Genomic DNA, 25,441 nt, shown 5'->3' on the forward strand with positions numbered 1-25,441 from the left:
CAATAAAGAAAATTGCCACATTCGTACTCCCTTCAACTTTCATACACATGCTTTCACTCCATGTTTATCATCAAATACAAAAGCGTTGTGCATATTCCAATTATGATGCAATCCCCAATATCTTAGAAATAGAAAAACAATCTCCATTTCTGACTTTGGGTCAACCGATGCAAATTGTGCAAACACCCACTGTCTAGGTGACAAATAACACTATGATCAAACTTGCCAAATTTGAGAAATGTAACTCCAAATTTGACAAGCAATCTGACATTGTATAAATCAATGAATACTATCTTCCATTTGAACAATGCAAAAAAAGTAATTACCCGTTGTTAATCCACGACGCTTTAGAGCTAACCCCAAAGGCAATCCTCCAATCAAAACTCTCCAAATGAAGACCTTTGCTACAAGTGGCAATTTAAAATGCCAACTACGTTGTAAGATCTGCCACCACCCATGATCAGATATGTGTAATCTCCATTCTTCTTCAACTGTAGATGATAACCATCCAAGAGACTCAACGAAACAATGATACAAAAGATTAGTAATCACTTGTAACATAGACATTTGACCCTTTAAACACCAATCAATCCACGGTTGTTCTCCTTTTTGTAAAGATAAGGGACCTAGCATCAATGGAATATATTTATAGTTTTTGTCAAATAAACCCATAATTAGGTGGAATGTGTAATAATTGTCACGCTTCAACAAACTCTAAAATTCTTTGAGATGAAGCCTCAAGTATATCTCCCACCTCTTTGACCCCCAAACGAAATAAACGATTAAATTGAGAGCGCAATCTCTTCTTTCCTAACCAACATAATAACCGAGAAGACACAAGCAACTCTTTTTGCAAAGAATTACAATGCTCTCTACTAGATTATGGTTTCCATACACATAACAAGAGTGCTTCTTGTCATGAGGTAACCAAGTGTTGAACACATGTAGAGCTCGAAATCGTAAGTGAAATACATACATTAAGTAATTGCCACCACGAGGCCTTAATCGTTATCCTCCCATGTGTTAACCCCTTGTTCTCAATGAAATATTGAACAATAGATATCCATGATTGTGAGTTTGAACACATGTCTTGTAATAATGAAAATCTACGGGCCATCATATGCTTAGATAAGTTCAATAAGCTCTCTCTCTCTCTCTCACACACACACACACACACACCCAAGGAGCCTAAAACATGCTTTTCTCCACTATCAAGTAACAAGAATTCTTAATGCCACCCAATATTTGACATTTACCAACATTAGTGACAAAACATGCATAACACACTACTGAGTAATTCTTTGAATAGAATCTCTAATACAATAGCAACAATAATTAAGAAGCTAATTGTACTGATTAGAAGATCTATAATGAAGTCAAAGATCATTTGTTAAGCTTACAATCACTAGACAATTAAGCATCGAGGAAAGATAAATCACATGAATTAGTATGTAACTTGCATTGATTACACGATAAGTGCTTCTTAATTATCATGCAAATCTACGGCTATATACCAATGCTTTTAGTGCTTAGCACAATATATTTATATATACAAAATATTATATGCCTTGATGGGCATTGCTTACAACACCCATACGCATATATATATGACAAGGAAACAAATGAGAGCATTGATTAGTATGTATATTATTGTTGTCGTGGATGTTGATGTCTTACTGATTTAGAAGGTTGTACAAGTTTCTTAATTGCATATATAGCAGCTATTTTTGCACCTATCGGTGCTGACCCCCGTGTGCAAAAGGCTGCTGCACCAAGGACCAACATCCCATTTGCCATCCATTTACCAGTTTGCTTCATAGAAATACTTCTTTTCTCATTACCTTGGATTCTCAAACTCGGTTTTGACGTGACAGAAGATGGAAAGTCACTTAAATTCATTAAACCATGGGGCAACTGCATTATGAAGAAAAAATATTTTTTTAAGTGAATAAAATCGCCCATAACCTAATATATCAATATTCACATGTTTATATAGTCCATCTCATTTGATATATATATATATATATATTCACTTAAATTTAGTAAACCATGGGGCAACTGCATTATGAAGAAAAAATAATTTTTTAAGTGAATAAAATCACCCATAACCTAATATATCAATATCCACATGTTTATATAGCCCAACTCATTTGATATATATATATATATATATATATATATATATATATATATAAGCCAATTTGGCCTAGGTTAATTCTCTCTAAAGCTACTAAATTTTCAAAACTTGGATTTCCATGAGCATTTGACCTGTTTGAGGTTAACGAGTTCCCTTCTAATAACCAAGTTTAACAACATTTAACCAAGTTTGATATATATATATATATATATATAAGCCAATTTGGCATAGGTTGATTCTCTCTAAAGCTACTAAATTTCCAAAACTTGGAGTTCCATGAGTATTTGACCTGCTTGATGTTAACGAGTTCCATTCTAATAACCAAGTTTAACAACATTTAACCTATCGACATTCTCTCTATTTAAGGGTAGCAAGTTCTACTTTGATCCATTTTTTCCTCTTTCTATTTCTTAATGTTATACTATGCCACACTAGATTCAACAACCTTTACTTTTCTTTCACCAACACTAGAAATCACAATGTTATTAAATCTTCATGACATCTGGCTCTTACCGGCTGAGACAATGTAACTGCATTCCGTTCTCCATTGTATTGAGTCTTTTTATGGTTCCGAAGGCTCTTTTCCGTGAGGCACATATAATTCCATATTCTACAAGAAAATGCCATTTTTGCAACCGATGTGGTATCTTCCTGATGCCACATCTTTATCTCGCAATCATTGGTCCCTGGAACTGCAAAATGAGAGAGAAAACATATTTGTAAATATAAGAGGAGAGAAATAAAAGATTTAACCCCAAACAATGCACAATCATACATAGGGAATAAACAGCACTCCTATAATGCCTTCATGACTCAGCCACAATCTCTCTGTTCTTTTACTAATATACGGATCTTTTGTGGGAATATGACAAATGATAAAAACAGCTCATTAGCAAACCTTTGTATATATGCCATCCAGAGAGGTAGTGCTCAACCCGAGTATGTGATGCACCGCGTTGTGCTCGAGGATGATCACAATGCTGGATATAAAGTAAATATATGTCTCCTATTCAGAAGGTTGCCAAATTAAAAAAGAAGAATGCAACTATTTTGTCCACACACAGTGTTATTATATAAGAGTTTATATACTGCAGGGCTAGGGCTCGATCTCCCAAGTATATATACTTGAAATTTCAACTATCCTTTACAACTTTTTGGTTCTTAGTGCCAGAAACTTGTGTCTAACAGCCTTGCTTGGTTTTTTGAATAACACACACAACAGCTATATCACACTGAGAAAGTGCTGGTTTTTTGAATAACACACACAACAGCTATATCACACTGAGAAAGTGCATAGATTTTTGTTGGCATCAATTCAAACAAACCAATGAATATTCATGTCTTTCAAACCTTGGCAAAACAGTAGTAAGATCCATCGTCTCCTTCCCATAGCCTCCAAGCCATCACATACTCTCTGGGCCGGATGAAAGGGAACCTCTTAATGAAACGACCAATTTCTTGGCCATTCAGTTCACTAACATCAAGTTGTTCAAACTCTCGGAAAGTGTTGTCCCATTGCATCCGATAATCATTGTCCATGTAGAAATCCCTCAGTTGTTTGGGAGAGCAATTCCTGAAGACAGATGTGCTAAGGTACTCTATTGGCTTTCCATCCTGTTTATAGATAGAATAGCAATCCAACAAGCTTGTCATGGAATTGATATGCTTTACAATAAGTTTCCAAAATTAATAATAGAGAAGAAGTGTTTAGAACAGACCTCAGGTTCCCGTTGTTTTGCATTATATGACAGTCTATCATTATGTTTATCCACAACAGGCGTCCAAGGGACATGCTTGCCATCATCTGATAAAACACTACCCTTCTCAAGTAACACATCAAGCAGTTGCTTCAGGTCAGTTTCTGTCACAATAGGAGCACTTTCTACTGCCATCATGACTCCATTTCCACTATAGGTTAAATAAAAACAAAAACACAAAAATCATTTAAGTGAAGGAACTAGACATATCTTATTCACAATTTGCTTATATAACTATATTTGATATATATTGATATTGGAAGTTCAAGATGTCCAACATTCATTATTGATCAAAAACACTTTTTCAATAAAGGTTTGATACACATATACTGCCAAAGAATTGGATTTAGTAATCAATGAATGTATGGCTTCCATGTCAGATATCCACATCCATCAAAACGTTTTTCCAATAACATTCATAGAGAATGTTATCTACATAAATATATTATATAACCACATGAATCCTCCATAATAAACATTTCCGAAGGAAACACATAACAATGAAATTTTATATCAGTATAATATATGTATATAGCCAAAATGAAGCTTCCCTGGCAGCTCCAAAGTACCCACATCATAATGAAAATTAAATAAATATATAGCTATCAAGCATTAAGCATCCCTAACATCTCCGAGGACCGGCACAATAATGAAGATTATTTAAAGCAATAAATTGCTAGCACCATCTCCAAGAACCAATGTCATTGAGAAGATTACATCAATATATACTTCGCTAACATGAAGCCACACCATATATATCCATAAATACATGAAGTTTCCCAAGAGCCAAAATCGTGTATATAGAGCTACTATGAAGCCTCCCTAACAAATATCTCCAAAGGAAAGACAATGAGACGACATAACCTGAATTAAAATCCTATTTTTCATCGATTATGGTGCATCAAACAAGAGAAACGAAAAAACATGGAGGATAAAGGATTCGACTCAATAATACATACATACCTCTTGGTGCTAATGATGGTAGGCGTAGTAGTAGTAGAAGAAGAAGAAGAAGAAGAAGAAGAAGAAGCCCGTGTAAAGGAGGAGAAGGAGAGGAATCGCAGCGCATGAATGGCAAGAAGAAGAAGAACCAGGAGGAGAAGAAAAGGCGAGACTGCCCACCCATTGGCCTGCCAATCCTCGCTGCTTCCGGCCCAATTGATGTTCATATTAAATATTCGCCGATTCTTTCTTCTTCGTCTTTCTTTTCTCCGAGAATCAGTGTGAATATTCGATCTGATCGACGAATCCTGTCATGTGATTTTCTGCTCTGGTCTCGCGTCTTCTCTTCTCTTCTCTTCTCTGGCCGCGTCTTACCTTGCTTACTCGTGGGTGTGTTGAATCGTAGTGTAGGGGTTGGTTATGTATATAAATTTATATGTAACATATGTATGTATGTAATAATGTATGTATGTATGTACAGACAAACACACACGAAGCGAGATGAGGAGGTTATGAGTGTGATATTGGGTGCCACACGATATGTATATAAAATCTTTTTTCTCCCCTCTTTCCCATCTCAGCTATGGATCTATGGATGTATCTAGTCAGCTCTATCGTGATCTTATGGCAAGCAAGTGAGTTAACCCCTCCCTTCGAGATACCCCCATAACTCGCTCCTACCTCACACATTTCACGCATGGTCCCCCCCCCCCCCCCACCCCACACACACACCCCTTCGTTATCAAAACAGACATAACTTATTTTAGTCCATGTACGTGTTTTGGTATTGTGGTGCTCTCCATGAAGAGACTCTTAAATTGTAGTCCATTCGTACCATTGACCCTGATGTTTGAGAGAATCTAGCACTGCCTTATCTATGACAGGGTGGATAAATCATTCGCTCCCTTCATGAAAATTGATGGAAAGGGTGGCAAAAGTCTCTCAACAATGGTCATCCTTGCACTATAGCACCCCGAATTTGCCCTCAAAGAGAGATGTAAGGAATGTGTGATCGACATCCTCTTGGATCCATATAAAGTCCAAGCATGTGAAATGTGCTAGTATTTTAAGGATGTTGCCAAAGGCAACCCATCATCCCTATTGTTACTTGTTAAAAAAACATTTTTAATCAAAATGGAAGCTGAGATTATTCAATAGTGATATCATTATTATGTCAATGAAATGCAATGGATGGGCGACAATATATGCACACGTGTGGTCATGAGGGTGAGATGATGATAAAGAAGGCAGATGAGCAAACGTGTGAATCAATGCAAGTGAACTAGTGGAGCAAATTAGGACGAGTCATCCGGCAAGAGTAGAAAAACAATTTTAGCAAAATAGATAACAATGTTATAAATTTAATCTTCAAGACTTGTGTGTCATCTTTCTCACAGAAGAAGCACAATGTTTTGAAGAGAGTGCAATGCCTAAGGATCAACACCCTTCCTATTTGTGTAGTGTAAGAAATGGACATCAACTCAAAAAAAAGAAAAATAGTGGGAACAAGTTACAACTATGAACATGGGAGGTTTTAATGAAAAGATGCCCAAAGGCTACAAAGTATCCATACAATCTATTACAACCCTCCTACCTGCATGAATGGTGAACATGGGAGGTTTCAATGGGAAGTGGCCAAGTAAACGAGACAAATGACGACGGTAGTTGACATATTAGCATTGGAAATGGAAACAATAAGATTCTCGACATTGGTTCGTAGACGTTTTTCCAAGTCTCATGGAAAGGGCCATAGCCATGGAAGGTCGTATTCTATGTGTTTGTTTTCAGGAATAACCGCAGCTCGAACAAAACTTGTCCTCTCGCTTGTTACCACTAGAGGACCATGTGACACCCACCAATGAAAGAGTTGGTCGCCGTCTCGTGTGGTCATTCTATTTAATAAATAAACACAAGACCTCTACTATGTGTGCATGTTTTTGAAGAAGAGTGAGAGGAGAAAGGAAGATATGTTAACGTCTTTGAAGGGGCCAAAGGAGCCTATAAGACCAAAACAAGAAGATATTTACATCTAAAAATGTTGTCTCATCTTTGAGAACAGAGTAGAGTGTACACTGTACAGTAGAAGTAGAACTGTGGGCGTAGACGTAGACGTATTTCCCTTATACGTATTGCATATGTCTGCAGAGCTTCTGTTTTCTCTTTGTGCGGGAAACAACAACCTATATACGTACGTACACACATGGCTTCCTCCTCCTCCTCCGCTTCTTCTTCTTCTTCTTCTTCCCCTGCATCCGAGGAAGAGCTTACTGTGAGCGTGAAATGGGTGGGCAAAGACTACACCGTGAGGCTTTGTGCAGAAGACACGGTGGGGGAGCTAAAGCGACGGATCTGCGAGATCACCAACGTACTTCCCAAGCGGCAAAAGCTTCTCAACCTCAAACTCGGATCCAGACCCGCAGAGGACTCTGTCATTCTCTCTCAAATCCCCCTCAAACCTAATGTCAAGATCATGATGCTCGGGTATGTGTCATGCCACCTCCCTTTATCTCTACATATTTGCTTACGTACATAACTCACCCGAGATACTAACTTGGATCACGAGACAATTCGTTTCGCAATGAAGGGCCTTGCTAATATGGTCTTTTATGTGTGTTTGTGCCACATTCTACGTATTGATCTGCCATGGGTAATATGTAGCTTTGAGTTTTGATCGAGAATAAAAGGTTCCTACATTTTGGTATTTTTTGTATCAACCACATTATATATATGATTGAACATGGAGTGTTTGTGATTTTGAGGACTGATTAGTAAGCTGTCTTAAATTTCTTTTTTTGAGGATCAATGTTGTGAACAATCTGAAATTTTCTCATTCCAGAAAAGTCTCAAAGAAAATCATTAACTTGCTATCATTTTTCTTTCTGCAATCTACAATCTCTGGTGTTCTCAATGGCAATCTGTAGCGGAATGTTTGACTCCGTTATGTTTAAACTGTAATACTGAACGGTTGTTGCCCCAAATTTATTGTTTATTTTCAATTCGACAACATGGTTGTTTTTGGGTTCTTGATTACCTTATTCAGTTTGCCCATCAGTTTCCAGGTACTTGCTAGTTTTGCAGTGTAAAGTAATTTGAAGTTCATAAATATTAGCTGTCCAAAAATGTTCTAAGAGCTTGCGACCACATATACTGTATTCGATAGAAATCTGTACAAGGAATACCATATTTTGCAGTACTTTCAAGAATTATGGCATTTCTCTGTAATGATTTGAATGACTCATGTGGGGAACATCATGATACTCAAGCATAATGGCAGTTTGCAGCTTTGTTTCAAGAGGAATGCATAGTTCCTTCATAGTAAAGAAATTCGTCACACATGGATGAATGATTATATGCTTAGTTTTGTGCAGCACTCTTTTGTGGACCTGCTCAGCAAAGGAACACTAAACTTTGTTTCTATAAATAAGGATGTTTGCCTCTGGTTACTCCCTTTCATTTTCTTCCGCAATTATATTGATGAGGTACCTAATTACATACAAAGATTGGATTGACCGGGGGTGTCCCTTGCAAGAATCATCATGCCCTTACTAATATGTACGGATGATAATATGCCAATTTCAGATTCTCCATTTGCATTACAAAGACACCTAGATATGCAGTACACACGTTTTGCAAGGTCATGCTGTTTAACACCAACTAAGTATGGGTAGACAGATTAGACTGTCAATTCTTTTAAAGGGAACAGATGGAATACTTAGAGGGTGACAATTCACAGGACCATAATTCTCTGTAGATGATATAGCCTCAGGTAGTTTCTGTTGACAGATAACAAGCCCCCGAGTGGTGTATGGTAAATGATACATCATCAACTAAAAATACTAGCAACCAATATGGCAGTAGATTCCCCTAATTAGCTGGATTTTGTAGCACCCTAAAATGCTGTCTGCTCTGGTTGACTTCTCTTTATTACCACAGTCTCCAGTTGTATCTCTTCTTTCACTTGACTGGGTAACATAAGATGTAGCTGCAGTGTTTTGCATAGGTGTTTTAAAGAAAGTAAATATCAGGTGCTCAGAGGCTACTCTTTCTGTGCCACCATGTTTCATGTTGAATGAGAGTAACTGATCCTTACCTATGAGCATGTTTAAATTTAAGAAAATATTTTTCAGTGAAACAATATAGATTTATATCTTGCCTTTTCTTATATTGAAGTGTCTGTGTCTTATAATATTTTACGCTACAATTTACAGAGAAATGTAGACTCTATTACATAAAAAGAATTTAATCCTTGTAAAGCTGGAGAATATGTAGAATAGTCACCACAAAAAATAGTTGTGTTTAGAACAAAACATAGATGAATGATCACCTTGGGATTTTAGCATTAAACTGTTGTTTAAACAGTGAGTACATGAAATCCACACGATTCATGCAAACTGTAAAAGTCAAATGGCAGTTTTTGACAAAGAAAAATTCTAACCAAAGGTCTGCAGCACCGTGGAGGATGAATTACTTGTAGAACCAGTAGATGCTCCAGAGATTCTGGATGATTTTGAGTTTGAAGAGGTTGACAACTTGGACATCCAAGACAGGGAAGTGAACAAGCAAAAATTAAGACGCCGCATTGAGCAATACAAGGTAGATGTTTGGCTGTTATTCCAGATGTTTCCACTCATAGATTCTGTAAATAGTGAGACAAAGGTCTCTACTTTTGGTTAGACTTTTAAAAACCGGTATCAATTGATTTTTGGACTGATCATCATCATGCAGATGCGAATTCTGAATAACCCTCGTGAGTCAAAAAAACTGGTTGTATTGGATATTGATTACACATTATTCGACCACAGATCTCCAGCTGAAAATCCGCATGAACTGATGCGTCCATGTAAGCTTATAGATATATTTCTGCTCTAATATTTGCCAGAAATCACCGAGGATGATTGATTATGTTCGTGTGTTGGCAGATCTTCATGAATTCTTGACAGCTGTTTATTCAGAGTATGATATTATCATTTGGTCTGCTACAAGGTAAAGATATTATTGTCCTCAGTTTCAGGAGATAGTGTATATTGTTTATGTATGACCAAAATAATTAAATGGTAAAATGTCTGGTTTTTTTGTACATCTCATCCGCCTTAAATTTATTACAAGAAATACCTTCAATTCTTATTTAAAATTATGATAACAGCATGAAGTGGGTGGAAGTAAAGATGAAAGAGCTTGGAGTTCTCAACAATCCTAATTATAAAATCACTGCTTTACTTGATCATCTTGCTATGATAAGTGTGCAGTCTGAGTCTCGTGGGGTTTTCGACTGTAAGCCGCTGGGACTAATATGGGGAAAATATCCACAAGTAAGTGCTTTATCCATTAGTGAACATTGTCACTTTTCTATTCAAAACACTTTCTTTGATCTTTGTCATGTGTTGGTTTCAGCTTTAGAAGCCATTAATTGATGTTGGTTAAGCAATAATGAACCCACATAATAAATATTGTACATGTGTACACCCATTGCATGCACATACACTTCTGGATGTATATTTGTGATTAGGTGTCTGTGGTATCATTTTTGCTGCTGTGAAATATATAATTTTTGTTATTATTTTGTTGATGATTATTCTTATTTTTTATACATGATTATTCATGTGTTTTGTGAAGTCAGTTTTATGAACTTTTAAGGACTGCACTTATTTCAAAGGTTCAAATTTTCATTTAATGCCCGACTTTAATTTGGGATTTTGTAATGTTCAGTTTTACAACCAGAGTAACACGATCATGTTTGATGACTTGAGGCGCAATTTTGTTATGAATCCACAAAATGGTCTTGTAATTAGACCCTTCAGAAAAGCTCACCTCAATCGTGCAACGGATCAGGAACTGGTTCGTCTTACTGAATATCTACTCGCTATAGCTGAACTTGAAGGTTTTGATCATCTAGATCATTCAAGATGGGAACACTATACAGAGGATGCTTCTAGAGGAAGATCCACGTGAGGTTGGTGAGTGTGTATACTTTGAGATACTGCACTTACATGGAACAATAGATACTGTGATGCAAAGTGTAAAATGCTGCATCGAGTCATTTTACTATTGCATTAAAATTTAGTGTGCTCGTAACCTGCACACATATGGGGTCTCAGAAGGGCTTGATTATTTTGTATATGCCTTGAAAGTATTTAAGCTTTCTCATCAATTGTCGTAATCTTTTTGTTTTTGGACTGGCTATGGGGAAAACCAGCAATATGTGCGATCATTTTAGATTTGAAGCATGTGAATGTGAGCTTACCTCTTTATTTAACAAATTTGAGCACACCACTTTTGTTTATTTAGTTGCACCATATTGATCAAGATTTGATGTGTATAATTACATCTGTCTGTGCTCATTCTGTATACAGACAGGTGTAGGTGGACGAGCATTTTACAATGTATACAGTATCAAGGAATGTACATATGAATACAGTAATATATACTATCTTCCCTAGATTGATGGTAGTGTTACAATATGTTTTCAGTTCATTGGTGATGACTGCTGCAAATTCATGTTTCATGCTTTGAATATTAAATATACCTGGTCATAAGACTTTGCTAACACATTGTTGCAATGGTCTATTAAATGAGTTAATGACAATGTTATCCTAATAGTTATAAGATCATTTTTTGGAAAAAAGAAAGAAAGAAAGTTAAGGGATCACAAGTTTGAGCCATTATTATATGGACACAGAAAATTAAGTGTACATTTTTCAGTACCATGATCACACGTTTTTGACATTTCTTTCAGATTTTTGTGTTAACATTGAGTTGAAACGGCCAACAGGTCATTAGGTATTTAAAATTTGTGGGAATAATGAAAAGTTTGCAAACTAGAGGCATTGCTCTCTTAAAGTCCGTCTATGCTCAAAAGATTGGACCACATTTAATGACGATCATTTATCTATGATGTATGAGTATGTTCTGATATAAGTGATAACAATGAATTGCTCAGAGTGCCATTAACTTGGTTTTGAGAAGTATACAAAATTTGCACATGTTGGACCACTTATTGATATTTGATAAATCCATTCCAATTTTCAGAGATGTGACCCAATGGTGGTCAGAACATGTGACTCAACAAACTATACTCTTAGGTGGTCAGAACATGTGATCCACATATTGCTGGATCCATGTCATCAAGGCCTCAGTTTTGCGTCTATGGACAAGACCTCAACTGCTATAATGTCACACGAATGTCAAAAAAGCAAAATAGCTTTGTGGAGTGATCAGACAAATTCTTCCATCAACTGTCAACAATAAATTCTTTCCCACAATATGGCTAACTTTTGATTGATTAACAGCAAAATAGGCATATAATTGACCCCTAAAATAATAGTACATAGCATTGATGGTGAGATGTCCTTTTTTACTCGGTCGACATCACTCACCTTCGTTCTGTATGACCAATTTACGCAAAGTGATTGAAATTCTCTTACTTTGGGTAATTCTTTCTCCGTTCCACACCTGGGACTCTTCACCTCGATTAATTTCATGTGTCCATTTATAACGAGCTTCACCAGATAAGAGGATAAGATCTCCTGGTTCAAGTAAAATTGGTATTTTATCCTCCACTCTTGAGACAATTTCCTTTGGATCTCTTGCTAGATAGCCAGGGTGGCAACTTGATGTTCCTTCAAAGAGATGGGCAAAATGCATCACACATGCAGACTGTAAGGACAAAATTGCTATGCCATCCTCGAACTGTAACAGATCCACATGTGCGCATATCCCCTGTAAGGAGAAGAAACATCTCTAATATTCTCTCTTTCTCAAAGGTACACACTCTGATATATTTACAGCACTCACATTAGGGACAGCGATAGCTTCCCTGCTCAATGAAGTGCACATGGGTGGAGCTCAACCACCAGGGCTCATGAGCAGATTGGCAGGCAAAAAAGTTCTCTATTGTTGCATTGTGGTCGAAAAACATTTGAGATAGTCAGGGGAAGAGTTTTGGAAAATACTGGAAGAGCAGCAAGCACCTTCTGAACACATGAATAGGTAAGCAAGGCTCTATAAAAAGGCAGTTGTGGAAATACTCTCAAGTGACAATTGGAGTCGAGCATGATGCATATGCATAGATGATCTTGAAGAAATGGTTCATGAATGTGTAGACGAATAGGGAATCACTAAGGTAGGCTTGGGAATGAGCTGACCAAGCTCTTATACATAGATGACTTAACAGATGATCATTCTTGAGGTATTTTGCACTTGCTGTGGTCTATTGTTTAACATCAAATCAACCCAGATCAACCTAAGGTCCGTTCAACATTGTGGGTTGGACACTTAATAAACATATCTTTCTTCCGCTCTCTCTCTCATTATTCCATGTGTATAAATTATGTCCTACCCTTCAACATAGCATAGTTTACCTCTCTTGGGTTGTAATGATTCACAATCATTTGATCAAAAAGAGGAACTCTTGATAGTACACCAAGACTCAAGGGGAAATCATTAACATTGTTCTGGGAAGATGAGTAGGGAGAAAGCGAGTCATCAGCAAAAATGTATGAGCAAATAGCACGGTATATACAATCTGATAGGCCCACTGCCCACCTTGGTAGATCCTTGAATCTCATTGCCTAAAAAGGAAGTAAAAAAATTTAAAAAGCAAACATTTACTACACTTCAAAAATTGCATTCTGTTTAATTAAATTTACATTTGCTCTAATTTAAAATACTCCTACCTGGTTATGGAACCCATCTACAAACCAACCCTCTGCATTACATAAAATATACAGAGATATTATGCACCACACAAATAGAACTTGCATTAGATACAAAAGGAAAAAGAAGATAATCAATAGGAGAAATATAACCTGCATTGATCTCATATAATAGTTGATCTTGTTGTTTGACGGTCATGAAATTTTTACAAATCCACAGGCCTTTCATGGCATCGATCCTCTTCCAAACATGATCTGCATGCACCTGCAATCATCTTTCTCCAGTTAATTTTTCTATGTGTTAATAATCAACAGGTGTATCCTAAAATAAACTACTTGACTACAAACTTAAATTGTTCAAATGACAGTTGAGAAAAATACTTGTGACAAAAAATGGCATACCATTGAACCAAGAGAGAACCTCAAGCTGGAAATTTTAAGAAGAGAAATCATACAAAAGATGAGAGGATATTTTCAAATATCTTTAATATTAAATAACTTGCATGATAAATTTCAATTAAAGTACTAATCTCTTCATCATAAAATGCAGGACAGAACCTAGAATACTCATCCAAGTATTACATTACCTAGAAGAGCACCTTGGTATAGAAATGAATCCATAATGATAAGTAGAGGTAGGGGTTAGTGGTAGGCCAGAGATTCAAACCGGACTGGCAACATGCAAATCTAGGGCAAGCAGAATTTGCAAGTTATGCTAACGAGAGTTCCAGAGCATTTCTGTAGGGATATGTCATTTCTAAAATCACGTCAACGAGAAGATTCCACATTTTTTTACCAAGCATGCCACCCTAGGTAAATGATACCGGTCAATCTACGTCGTTATGGGCAAGGTATCCTTGAGCTTAAGAAGCAAAGGGAATCGATATTAGCATATGGATGAGAGGCAGTCACACATGACTGACTTCTTTCAAACGACACAACTCCCCCAACAAAAGTGCCAGGGAGTTGCCATTGAGCAAACAATGGAATGCTGATGTTGACAGAGACCAAGGCACAAGGCACAGGGGAAATATTATCAACTAACCTTAGGAGTTCATTGTATGTCATTTCCGAGCAAAACTATGGTCCGTGTACTTCCTTTGCTGTCAATGTACTTCGTTGTTGTCTTGCTCCACCATGGTCTACAGCAAGAAAAACCATCTCATACACTACAAGCATGATCATTGATCATTATGCCACACAAAGCTTCTCAACCCCCTATTAGTGGTTACACACTTCCCGCTTGTAAAACCAGCTCAAAAACTATTGCCAACTGTAAATCCATCTCATGCACTAAGATAATTGGCATTGATCATTTGCGAATCCAGAGCTTTAAATTTGACAGTATGGATAACTTGACACTGCTCATGTCATTTAGTATGGTGGGCCGATTTCAGCCTCTAGTAGAAATTAATATATCTTTTCTTACTTTCAAGGACACACATCAATTCATACCTAAGAGGTCTGCACCACGGGCAATCTAAAAGATAGGTTGTCCTTGTTCATGTATGCAATCTTAAGATTTTCATGATTCCTCTACTGATGCCAATGATCCTGATGATGAACAATCATACCTGTGGTATTACTTGGAAAGGGGTGCTGGACTGAACATTGGTATGGCCGTCAGAGTCGGAGTCGGAGTCTGTGTGGCCAAAGACATGGCCAAGAATGGCCTCCACTCTCTCCTCTTTGACTGCGTCCTGAGCCATGAAGAGAGAGAACGAGACAGAGCCAAAACACAGAGAACCGAGATCTCCTCTGGAAATGTCGTGGGAATGTATGTACATATGTATGTTAATGTTATGCTTTGGTGCCAAGTGTGAAAAGTGAATGTTTGTAAAAGCCATTACATACATATATGTAGTTCAGTTTAGTCGGCATTTGAGAATGTGCACAAGCAACTTGCCTTGTCTTAGGCAACAAAACATTACCTCTCCAATTTCTCTACAATCAACCAATCTATGAAAAAAAAAGGGATGTGAATTGACCATATATTTACTCCAACCTTGTAATATGTAATTGTTCTTTCAAGGATTGATCTAGGGTAAGAGTGAAAAGTTAGGAGTATAAAGATACAGCCTAAGGGTACATATTTTCGAGTCAAGGACAAAGTGTGTAGTTCGCAACGTTCTCATTAAACGCTATTTATACAAACATGGTACAATTTTAGACATAATATTGAGGACGTCATCGTAACCACATCATGTAAGAAGTAATGTTCATTAGGAACAAGGCCTCCTCAAATGTACCACTTCAACCAAAGATCTAACCAAATGTAAGCTGAGAAGTTTGTCAACATTCTTAATAACAATGCTAACTATTTCTATGCCAACTCACAATGAGTTTAGTGACATATTGTGCTCCACCTCGAGAAAAGGGGTTGTGAAATGGTGAGTGATATTTTGATATGTCAAAACCAAAAAGCAAGTGCCAAGAACCAACAATTAGGTAGGAGAGACGATAAGTTCAACACATAGCAATGGCAAAGTAGTTACATCATTATTTGTGTGGGAGAATGCCCCATGACATTGGAGAGAACATTAAAAGGAAATATTCACAAGTGTGAGAGTTTTACACGTGAAAGGTTAAAGAAGGATCAATGCAACAAATATAGAATTATTCTTAAACAATGATTAGCAATATATATTATCGTTCTAACCCCAAAACTCTAGAAAGAACATCTTAGTAAATATACCATGTAAATATTTAAAAAACTACCATACGAACAAATTAAAGTACTTTTGCATCTCTCTTGAGATCCACAAATGCATGAAATTGATTGTACATGTAAATACAAGGCAAAGCCATACTTATGACTTGCCTTCCAACAATAAAGTACTAAAGACACATCCTCTAGAATAACGGGTTAGCAACAAGCGAGGTTACATCAAATCCAATGGTTAGCATCCCATACCACAAGTTTGAATTTATCAAAATGAGCATGTGGTAGCTTTACGACAAACTTTGATATTGATTGTCAATAAAAAAATGAGAATGGTTGCGTTAGATACTAGGGGAATTTATAAGATCGTTGTAATAGTAATGAATGATGAGTGTGCACCTTGACCAAACGAGGACATGCATCATGGGAGTAGATGATAAGCTTGTTGAATTGTGGGTGCATATATAGAGACATTCTTAACGTCATCAAACCGATCCAACGCAATGGTAATGTTTGACTAAACTACTCTCTATGTTGAGTAGAAGCAAACAACACCATTAAAGAAAATGAATTCAATCGTGTATGAAAAGAGCATGAACTACAGGGTCATATACAAATTATCGATGTTGAACAATAATGGTTTGACAAGCTTATCATTTTTTTGCATACAACATCATTGGACGTATGCACGGTCACAACCTAGCATTTGTTGCCCAACTACCATTCACATCCATGTGATGGCCATGTTTGTACATGGGAGTTTGAAACCCTTACGATCGTCACAGATTGTAGTGAATTCTATAATAGCCAAGTGCCTATATCGCCTACCATTTGAGTTATAATTGACATTGATCCCATGATGCTCTTTACCAACTATTGCGCCCACTTTCTTTGTTGCCATGGTACATTCTCAATGGCGATTCCTAATTGATGCTCATTAACTAAGTTGTGGCAAGGCACAATGACAATAAGCATGATTTTTCGATAATTGTGAAGACTTGACAGTGATACAAGACTCATATATGATGAATGCTTCTCATGAAATCCCGTTCATTGTCACAGGAACCCGCAGAATTAGAAGTAGTTACTAAAAGGTAGGTTCTACAGTGACCCATCCGACTTCAATGCATATATATTTGCATCGAAGTGAAGGGAGATGAGTGAATGCAGACTAACGAAATTCCTTTGACTTCGTTCTCTTTTGTTTTCTTTTGGCTTTTTCCCGTTTTTTTTGTGGCGGATCAATTCCCGCATTTGATTTGTCCGGCCCACCCCAAGCCAAAATGTGAACCCAAATATTCAAATTTCAAATATCCGTCACATAATTTCATTTTCCAAATAAAGAAAATCAGAATTAATTTCTCCGTCGTCGCCTTCTCCTTCGTCAATTCTCTGCTCAATCGATCTTGTTCTGCATCTTCTTCTGTTTCCACCAAAGAAGAACAGCATTGACAGAATCGCTCATTCACTGGTAAATCCTCCTTTCTTCATATTTCTTTGTTTTTGTCACCCCTCTTCCAGAAACCTTTGGTGTTTTTGACTACCCCAGAGAGAAGGAGAAGGAGAAGGAGAATTGATTCACAACGATGTAAACACTATGTATCCACTGATTCGTCAATCTCTGAGGACCATTATTTCTTTTCCATGTAACTTAATCCGTTTTTTCTTGTTATAAACTTCGAACGTTTACGAGAAATAGAGTTAGAGGAGGCCCCTTCCTCGAAAAGAAAAAGCTCTGGCTTTCTGCCATTTGTTCTCGTTTTGAACTGCCAAAGCGGTTTTAGACCGCCAAATTAGATCTGGCTATGGACCTTCAAGTTAAAAAAAGCGTTTTTAGTTGGTGTTACTTCTCATTCTTAATCCGTCTCCTGCTTACCTGAACAGTTTATTTTTTGTACATCCTGGATAAATCAATTCGAAATTCTGTTCGAAACAGTGATTAGTTTTCCAGCTCCTTAGCCATTAGCATCCATAATCAAACCAGATAATCGATTAGCTCAAATAACTCACTTCCTGTTCTAATATATTTGTTCATCTATTGAAAGCTTCATGATCTGGAAAGTTTACCTTATTACTAAGACATTCAGCTAATTTCTTGACATTGTAACGATTGTTTGCTTGCCATTGTCTGCGAATGAGTACTTTAATAAAAGTTAAGGTTTAATAGATTTATAAAAAGATTTTATTACTAAACTATCTCTGTGTCACAAAGCTTGTGCTGAAAAGTGTCGCAAAGTATTGCTTTTAGTTGGAATGCTAGCATTCGGTTATTATTGTAAACTCAACGACACATGTTCTTTTCCCCTTAAATCACGCGCTTTATTGTTGTATGAAACTAAGAGCCCTCATGGTGCATCCCCCCTTTTTAAAACAAGGACGAAGGAAATATGATCCTGGTATATATATCTATGTATTTAATATTCTAGCATTAGAACTCCATCCTTCAAACTAAAGCTAATAGATGGTTTGGCTACCTTCATAATGAATGCATGATCGATGTCAATAGTCAAGGATGGTTCTATATAAAAACATAACTTCCAAGGATGGTTTCATAAAAAGGTGAATGGAGGGTGATGGTTAGGTATGATGTGGGGTTTTATTTTCATTCTCAAAATGATAGGAATGTGGAGTTTTCACCCTGAGGTTAAAATCTATAAAAATTATAACATTCTAGTTGACTAATACATCACTTGATTATAAGGAAGGGATGAACTACTTCAATAGTTACATTTGCAATTATTAGGAGCTTGACATTCTGTCTTTAGATGTTTCATTGTTCAGTCATTTCAGTTGTTTTCATCTTCAAAGTTGATATACATGCATGTTTCTTTGTTGCTTAAGAATAGTAGACTGATAGACACCAACCTACGAAGATATTGCCTTTTATTATCTAGGCCACGTAAATATTGCTAGGAAGAGGAGAAATGTCACCTTACAGTAGGAAACGATCTGTAATCAAATCCATCATTAAAGAGTATCCAAGCTAACCTCCAGTACTTATAATAGTAGAGTTTAGGTAAAGAGTGAGCCCTGCTGGCAATTTTTACTACTATAGAGAACATTTTACAGAGAAGGATCACGTGGGAGTCGGGACATAATCGTTTCACCAAAGAAATGCGAATCCTAGGAACTTGTGATGGGTCCCATTGTAATGCTTAAATAAAAGATTAATTGTGACTTGGGTTATACCAAAAACCACTCCCTGTTGCAATTACAGAATATCTTTTGAAAAAGTTTGAATTGGTATCCTTAGAGTGCAAGAAGGATCTGTTTTTGTGTCTCTCGTTTTTGTTCTGCCGCAACAAGGATCTCTCATTCTCTCTCTCTCTCTCCCTCTCTCTCTCTCTCCGTGATGTGCGCGCGCGTGCTTGTTCTCGTGAGGCGGCAGTGCCCATGAAGGACACTGTATCCATCAACTTCTTCTTCTTCCTTACAGAGCCGCAAAAGTAAAGTGAGAGTGATTCAACAAACTTTGTAAAAGCATGCCATAGCTTATTGTCTTCTAAAGCTATCCTTCAAGACAAAGTTTAGGTTCGTGTACTCCTATTGGCTTTTAACTTCGTTGATTAGGTTCTGGTTTGTTCCGAAAATGTATTTTCTAGTTTAAGGTTTGCTCAATATAATTATATATCAAATTTCTTCTTTTGAGGTGTTTTCTCTGTATCTTTGTTATGTTTATTTTATTGCGATCCATGAATCATTCATTTTTTATATTCTCCTGCAGAGCGTATGATGCTGCCATTTCTATCCTCGCCCATTCTATTATTATTACATGTTAGCTCGTGTGGTTCTTGCAGTGGCCTGTTCCATTGCAGCTATCAAATATGCACAGTTAAAGACCAACCATGATAAAAAAAAGGACTCCCAGGGTGGGTTTCTAATGATCTGTTGTTTTTGCGAAGATATCCTTATGTTCTTCTTTATTGCTTTTCTTGCTGATGTCAGACGTATTTTCTGTTGAATGGTGGTCTTAAACATTGCTAAATCGGACATTAGTAGGTTCCTTGTTCTTTAAGCTCGCATTATATTTTCAAAGATTCAACAACCCTGCTTTTGTTAATGGCAGAACCTCTGGGAAGAGAAGGAGGAGTTTCTCATTATGACAAGGAGATCCACACATGTGCAAATAAACATGGGTCATTGGAAAAGAAGGTTTGTTTTTCACTTTTAAATTTTTTCCCCGGATGAACCAAACGGGCAGGTATTTTGCATTTTCCTTAGGAAGGACTACATATATATATATATATATATATACACACGCACACACATAATATACGTATACAAATACATATACATGTATTTCGGCGAAGAATTGTGAATACATATACATTAACATATACATAGAGGTAGAGGTAGAGGTAGAGGTAGACATATATTTAGATGTATACATATATGTAGACGTAGATGTAGACATATGCATATATTAGAGACAGAGTTTATGGAGTTTTTTGGTTTCTAGGAGGATGCAATGAAATGTGCGAGCCTTGTCAGTCCATCCTTGAGTGACAGAAGTTTTGAAGGGAATGATCGACTTCTACTACCAGAGTTCGATGATCTCTGTCAAGAAGTCATTGACATCTCGTTGGATTCTGATAACTCTGCTTCAGGAGGAAACTCCTGTGAAAATGGACAGAGGTTGAAGTACGATTCAGTTAGTAGTGGTGAGTCTAAGTATGACTCAAACTCAGATGATGATGACGGGTTGCAGGCCTTCGAAGCTCTAACGACATTCACTGACCAAGGTAACTCAAGATCAAACAGTTCTGAGGAGATTGCTGAATTGAAGTCTATTATAGAGGACTTGAGAGAGAGAGAAATGAAGCTTGAGACAGAGTTGTTGCATTACTATGGTGTAAAGGAGCAGGAGAATAACTATTTAGAGTTGGAAAGGCAACTGCTTAGAAAGAATGCCGAATTGAAGTCTATTATAGAAAACTTCGAAGAGAGAGAAATGAAACATGAGGCAGAATTGTTGCAGCACTATGGTCTGATGGACCAAAAAATTAACTGTATAGAGTTAGAAAGGCAACTGCTTAAAAAGAATGAAGAAATAGAGAAGCTCTGTGCTTTTCTGAATTCTTTGCAAGAACAAAAAGATGAGATAGAGAAAGAAGTTCAAGGCAAAGCGTGTATGAAGGAGGAACTTGATCTTGCTGAGGGTAAAATTAAGGATCTACAAATAAGTCAAAAATGTCTAAAGGAGGAACTTAGTATTGCCAGGGATAAAATCAAGGAACTTCAAAAAACTTTGCAGACTGATGCCAATCAATCAACGGAACAACTTTTGTTTCTAAAGCAGCAGATATCTGAGCTTCAAAAGAGAGAACAGGAGGCTGCTAAGAAGTGCTTAGAGATGGAGAGAAAATTGCAGAAATTGAATGAGTTTGAATCTGAAACAAGAAGATTGAGCAAGGAGTGCAACGATCTTAAGCATCAGGAACACGAACTAAAAGTAAAACTTGATGAAGCAGAGGCTAAGATTGTTGAGCTTTCCAGTGTGACAGAGGTATAATTTTACTCAAGTAATTTTCTTGTATTATCTGTTTTGTTAGGGATATAACAGCCCTATTTGCATGATAGCAGACTGATATAATGGCAAAGGTGGAGATGCAAACCTCAACACTCACGCAAGAAAATGAAGAACTACGGAAACAAGTAGAAGACCTTCAGATGAGCAGGTTAATTGATGTTGAAGAACTTGTAGACTTGAGATGGGTTCATGTTTGTTTAAAAAATGAGGTACAGCATTATAAGGTTATAATTCAGAAGGCAATGGACCTTGCTTTGGTGAAAAATCTTAGTCCAAAATCAAAACAGAAAGCAATACAACTTATGCTTGAACATGGAGAGCTTGAGAATGTAAACTCAAAGGCCATGGAACAAGATTTTGAGTCGATTTCATCATTGCCATCCACACCTTCAGAGCATGACCCAGATGATTCTTTTATGGATAGTAATTCAGAACGGAATTCAAGATCTAAGAAGTCGAGCTTTATTAAGAGGTTCAAGAAATGGGGAAGGAGTAAGCGTGACTCACAGTCTTCAACATCGACATCTTCAGAGCTAAAAAGCTTAGACAGTGGAATGTCAAGTCCCATTCATGGATCCTCAAAGCTGAAAGACTCGCTTCAAAGTCTTTTAATGAGGAATGCTAGTGATTATCCATCCGTTGCTATTGGAGCAAGTAATTTTCAAAGTTCCAGGAATTCAATTTCTGACTCGAATGAGTCTCTTGGAGAGTTAGCCCCTCTAAAAAGAAGGTCAAAAGTTAGTAGTGCCAAACATTTCGGTGTAGTTCTTCCTTCATTTGGCATTATCTCAAAGTCTGTGGTGGATACTGAAATAGAAAAGAGTCTTTTGCTTAAGCAGAGACACAATTTGGCACCAGCAAGAGTGAGATATCTGAAAGAGAACGTTGATCAGGGTAGAATTGTGAAGCTTAGGGAAATGCTCCAACCTGTCACGGTACTATCAAAAAACATGGAGAAAAACAATTCAAAAGTGACTGATTTGCAGAAAAGGGATTGTAGGATTCCTATACCTGTGCCAAAGCCTTCTTTAAAACGTTATTCAGATAATGTTAAGAAGTCTATGGAAATCCCATTAGGCCCTGATCTAGCATCAACACTAATTCCTTCTCAAATGCCTGGGCCTCCACCAACTGCAAGTAGGCAGTTACAAGGATTGGTTGAAGGAAAAGGGGTGCAAAAAGCCGCAGAGCTACCAGCATCTTATCACTCACTCATGAGACCCAAAGAAAAAAATTATAGTGTTGGAGAACCTTTAGCTGCTAGTATTCATGAGATTGAAAACTCATCAGTCGCATTGCCTGTATGATTCTTTTACTCTGAGTATTTTAATATTTTTAGTGTTCATTTGTTAAGAGTTAATAAGTTTACGTGCTGGGTTCAGATTAAAACAAATGTTGATACACAAGGTGATTTTATCCAATACCTTGCGAGAGAAGTCCAAACTGCTGCCTATGATGAAATTGAGGATATGATAGCATTTGTTTCTTGGCTTGATGAAGAATTATCCTTTCTGGTGAGGTTTTTTCTCTTTCAATCCTACAATCTGGATAAGGGCATTTAAGAGCAACTGGATTGTTTGATCTATGTACTCTAGCAGGTTGATGATCAAGCTATCCTAAAGCATTTTGACTGGCCAGAAACCAAATCAAATTCCTTGAGAGAGGCAGCATATGAATATCTGAGACTGAGGAAACTAGAAGCCGAGATTAGTTCTTTTAACGATGATAGCAATCTAACATGTGACGCATCTCTAAACAAAATGCTTTTAACTCTAGAAAAGTAAGTTCCCATTGTCAAGTTAGAAGATTGATAACTTGTGGCGTATTGATCTCAGTTCAAGTTTTTTGGCTTTCAGAGTGGAGCACTGTGTGTGTCCTCTTTTAAGGATCCGTGACACGGCTATATCCCAATATAATGATTTATCTATTCCAACCCAGTGGATGCTTGATTCTGGTTTGGTTGGCAAGGTATGCACAGAAATACTTGTGAGCACATACATGTTTTCTTATTATGTGCTGTCTTACAAGGACATTCCACAGATCAAAGTTGCTGCTGTGCAACTGGCTAGGAAATTCATGAAGCGTGTGATATCTGAGCTTGACTCAGCAGCAGATGCATACACCTTGAAAGTGCCACAAAGGGAGTTTCTTTTGCTCCAAGGTGTGAGATTTGCACTTCGTGTTCATCAGGTACCCTGTTCTTCTTTTCTACTGAAAAAGGCTTGTATATTTGGCCCAAACACCAAATCTAACATTAAAATTGGTCCTTTTTTGTGCATTAGTTCGCTGGAGGGTTTGATCCTGAGAGCATGCATGTGTTTGAGGATCTTCGGCGGCGTGTGTCTACTTCCTGTCCACATCATTCTTGATGATGCACAATGTTTTACTACCTTGTGTCTAAGACTCATGGACATACCTTTATCTTGGATCCTCCTCCATCTTTGTGCAAATATATATGGAGGAAATTCTTGAAAAAGCTTGTAAATGAGATGTGTAATTGTCACGATTTCTTGTGGTAGAGATTCTTGAGAAATCTTGATAATGAGATTGTAAATATCCGAGGGCATATTAATTTTAGTGGATTCATTGTTGAGGGATGCATTTGTGGGTTAAGATCATGTGTGGCATCTGAATGGCATTTACTTGCATCCTGGATACATGATGGAGGTTGGATTTTTTAGGAGAAAACAATTGATGTGGATGATTTCTCAATGTCACTATCTACAAAACAATCAATTAGTTATTGTTCAAGGTTCTGAACAAGGGTTCCACGCAAAGATTGAGTTTTGGATGGCCTTTATAGTATTGAGATCTGTGATTGAGGGTGAACCCATACTCTTTGATGGATGTTCTTCCATGAGTTTAGGTAGCTCAAAGCAAAATATGTGAAAATGAGTTCAAAATGCTCTTTACCACATGACAAAAATGCATGATTTTTTATCTGAAGCAAACTTTTTATAGTTATCATTTACAAAACTCATTGTTATCAAGAATGGCACCCCTCAAAGCAAAATATGTGAAAATGAGTTCAAAATGCTCTTTACCATATGATAAAAATGATTTTGTTTTTTTCTGAAGTGAAGTTTTTATTGTAATCTTTAACAAAATCCATTGTTATTGAGAATTGCACCTAGGTAATAGCTTTGTGATTGTTGAGCAAGCACCATAGGGTTAAATCATTGCAAGGTTTGTAGCTACTAGCACCCCTTATTGTGCGAATTTTATATAATGCCAGTTGTGCTTTAGATATTGAAGATATGGTTTGGGTAGTGGCAAAAGTGTAGATTTCATGACACATTACTAGATGTGTAGGTTGGTAGCATCAAATGTTTGAAATGATAAGATAATTTCATATTCAATTCCATGCTTGAAAGGTTTGTTTGCAACTTAAAACACACATTTCAATGAGATATGCTTCCTCTCTTCAATAACTAAGGAGACCACTAATCACACGTTCCTTACATTCCTTACAAGTCTAATGCAAATACCATTTGGATTGTTATGTCGTAGTTTTGTGTTGATAAATTTAAAGCTTTGTGCTCCTCATAATATAAGGTAGTGTTTGGCTTTAGGTAATAGGGTGTTTGATGATGATCAGTGTATGCTAAATGGGTTATTGGTTGACAAACTCCATGGGTTGGATTACTGCAACAGGTAGCTAGGATCTATGGGCAATGCATTGCGTCCTCATAATAGGTTATGTTACCTTGTCGTTGGAAATAACCCTATTGATGATAATATTTGTAATAAATTCAACCCTAC

At 37.0% G+C, this 25,441-nt stretch overlaps 4 protein-coding genes across 9 annotated transcripts; 2 read left to right on the forward strand and 2 right to left on the reverse strand.

Moving 5' to 3' along the window:
* Positions 1 to 1,425: 1,425 nt before the first annotated feature.
* LOC147868190 (uncharacterized) lies at positions 1,426 to 5,215 on the reverse strand. Its single transcript, XM_087316325.1, has 6 exons — positions 4,858 to 5,215; positions 3,856 to 4,045; positions 3,488 to 3,751; positions 3,036 to 3,117; positions 2,651 to 2,829; positions 1,426 to 1,914 (listed from the first exon to the last, which is right to left on the reverse strand). Exons 1-6 carry the CDS (start codon positions 5,061 to 5,063, stop codon positions 1,648 to 1,650), a joined length of 1,188 nt encoding a protein of 395 aa, XP_087172451.1. The 5' UTR covers positions 5,064 to 5,215; the 3' UTR covers positions 1,426 to 1,647.
* A 1,726-nt stretch (positions 5,216 to 6,941) lies between these two features.
* Positions 6,942 to 10,956, forward strand: LOC147868191 (ubiquitin family protein). The gene is made up of 6 exons (XM_087316337.1): positions 6,942 to 7,317; positions 9,285 to 9,429; positions 9,562 to 9,676; positions 9,756 to 9,819; positions 9,980 to 10,145; positions 10,543 to 10,956. Exons 1-6 carry the CDS (start codon positions 7,037 to 7,039, stop codon positions 10,783 to 10,785), a joined length of 1,014 nt encoding a protein of 337 aa, XP_087172463.1. The 5' UTR covers positions 6,942 to 7,036; the 3' UTR covers positions 10,786 to 10,956.
* A 1,061-nt stretch (positions 10,957 to 12,017) lies between these two features.
* On the reverse strand, positions 12,018 to 15,296 carry LOC147868192 (2-oxoglutarate (2OG) and Fe(II)-dependent oxygenase superfamily protein). 3 transcript variants are annotated; one of them, XR_015529461.1, is made up of 6 exons: positions 15,062 to 15,296; positions 13,641 to 13,752; positions 13,509 to 13,540; positions 13,194 to 13,403; positions 12,628 to 12,806; positions 12,412 to 12,552 (listed from the first exon to the last, which is right to left on the reverse strand). XR_015529461.1 is itself a non-coding variant. In XM_087316349.1 (5 exons), the coding sequence occupies exons 1-5, from the start codon at positions 15,272 to 15,274 to the stop codon at positions 12,202 to 12,204; spliced, it is 918 nt and encodes a 305-aa protein (XP_087172475.1). In that variant the 5' UTR covers positions 15,275 to 15,291; the 3' UTR covers positions 12,018 to 12,201. The 3 variants fall into 3 exon arrangements, 2 of the variants coding, with proteins under 2 accessions (XP_087172475.1, XP_087172485.1); XM_087316349.1 differs by lacking the exon at positions 12,628 to 12,806 and having other exon boundaries at positions 12,018 to 12,552; positions 15,062 to 15,291; XM_087316359.1 differs by having other exon boundaries at positions 12,473 to 12,806.
* Positions 15,297 to 17,492: 2,196 nt separating this feature from the next.
* LOC147868193 (protein CHUP1, chloroplastic-like) lies at positions 17,493 to 24,276 on the forward strand. 4 transcript variants are annotated; one of them, XM_087316380.1, is made up of 10 exons: positions 17,493 to 17,620; positions 19,874 to 20,018; positions 20,216 to 20,301; positions 20,609 to 21,655; positions 21,733 to 22,980; positions 23,062 to 23,193; positions 23,275 to 23,459; positions 23,536 to 23,647; positions 23,720 to 23,869; positions 23,962 to 24,276. In XM_087316380.1, the coding sequence occupies exons 2-10, from the start codon at positions 19,922 to 19,924 to the stop codon at positions 24,046 to 24,048; spliced, it is 3,144 nt and encodes a 1,047-aa protein (XP_087172506.1). In that variant the 5' UTR covers positions 17,493 to 17,620; positions 19,874 to 19,921; the 3' UTR covers positions 24,049 to 24,276. The 4 variants fall into 4 exon arrangements, with proteins under 4 accessions (XP_087172506.1, XP_087172499.1, XP_087172515.1 ...); XM_087316373.1 differs by lacking the exon at positions 17,493 to 17,620 and adding an exon at positions 19,462 to 19,757; XM_087316389.1 differs by lacking the exon at positions 17,493 to 17,620 and adding an exon at positions 19,462 to 19,757 and having other exon boundaries at positions 23,278 to 23,459.
* The last annotated feature ends 1,165 nt before the right edge of the window (positions 24,277 to 25,441 follow it).

The sequence above is a fragment of the Azolla caroliniana genome, unplaced genomic scaffold (assembly GCF_043228905.1).
Source record: "Azolla caroliniana isolate FFs.n. ecotype wild unplaced genomic scaffold, voAzoCaro1.0.p SCAF_1, whole genome shotgun sequence".
Taxonomy (NCBI): domain Eukaryota; kingdom Viridiplantae; phylum Streptophyta; class Polypodiopsida; order Salviniales; family Salviniaceae; genus Azolla; species Azolla caroliniana.

Excerpts from the sequence above, each read along its gene's own strand:
- LOC147868192 (XM_087316349.1), bottom strand. The coding sequence starts at position 15,274 with ATGTACATACATTCCCACGACATTTCCAGAGGAGATCTCGGTTCTCTG. Across the intron at positions 13,753-15,061 it reads CTTTCCAAGTAATACCACAG|GTGCATGCAGATCATGTTTG; the intron begins GTATGATTGTTC and ends AGATGATTGCAG. Across the intron at positions 12,553-13,193 it reads ATCATTACAACCCAAGAGAG|GGGATATGCGCACATGTGGA; the intron begins GTAAACTATGCT and ends TTCTCCTTACAG.
- LOC147868193 (XM_087316380.1), top strand. The coding sequence starts at position 19,922 with ATGTTAGCTCGTGTGGTTCTTGCAGTGGCCTGTTCCATTGCAGCTATC. Across the intron at positions 21,656-21,732 it reads AGCTTTCCAGTGTGACAGAG|ACTGATATAATGGCAAAGGT; the intron begins GTATAATTTTAC and ends GCATGATAGCAG. Across the intron at positions 23,870-23,961 it reads TTGCACTTCGTGTTCATCAG|TTCGCTGGAGGGTTTGATCC; the intron begins GTACCCTGTTCT and ends TTTGTGCATTAG.
- LOC147868191 (XM_087316337.1), top strand. The coding sequence starts at position 7,037 with ATGGCTTCCTCCTCCTCCTCCGCTTCTTCTTCTTCTTCTTCTTCCCCT. Across the intron at positions 7,318-9,284 it reads GTCAAGATCATGATGCTCGG|CACCGTGGAGGATGAATTAC; the intron begins GTATGTGTCATG and ends AAAGGTCTGCAG. Across the intron at positions 9,677-9,755 it reads GCATGAACTGATGCGTCCAT|ATCTTCATGAATTCTTGACA; the intron begins GTAAGCTTATAG and ends GTGTGTTGGCAG.
- LOC147868190 (XM_087316325.1), bottom strand. The coding sequence starts at position 5,063 with ATGAACATCAATTGGGCCGGAAGCAGCGAGGATTGGCAGGCCAATGGG. Across the intron at positions 3,752-3,855 it reads CAAAACAACGGGAACCTGAG|GATGGAAAGCCAATAGAGTA; the intron begins GTCTGTTCTAAA and ends ATCTATAAACAG. Across the intron at positions 2,830-3,035 it reads TGGATGGCATATATACAAAG|TTCCAGGGACCAATGATTGC; the intron begins GTTTGCTAATGA and ends CTCATTTTGCAG.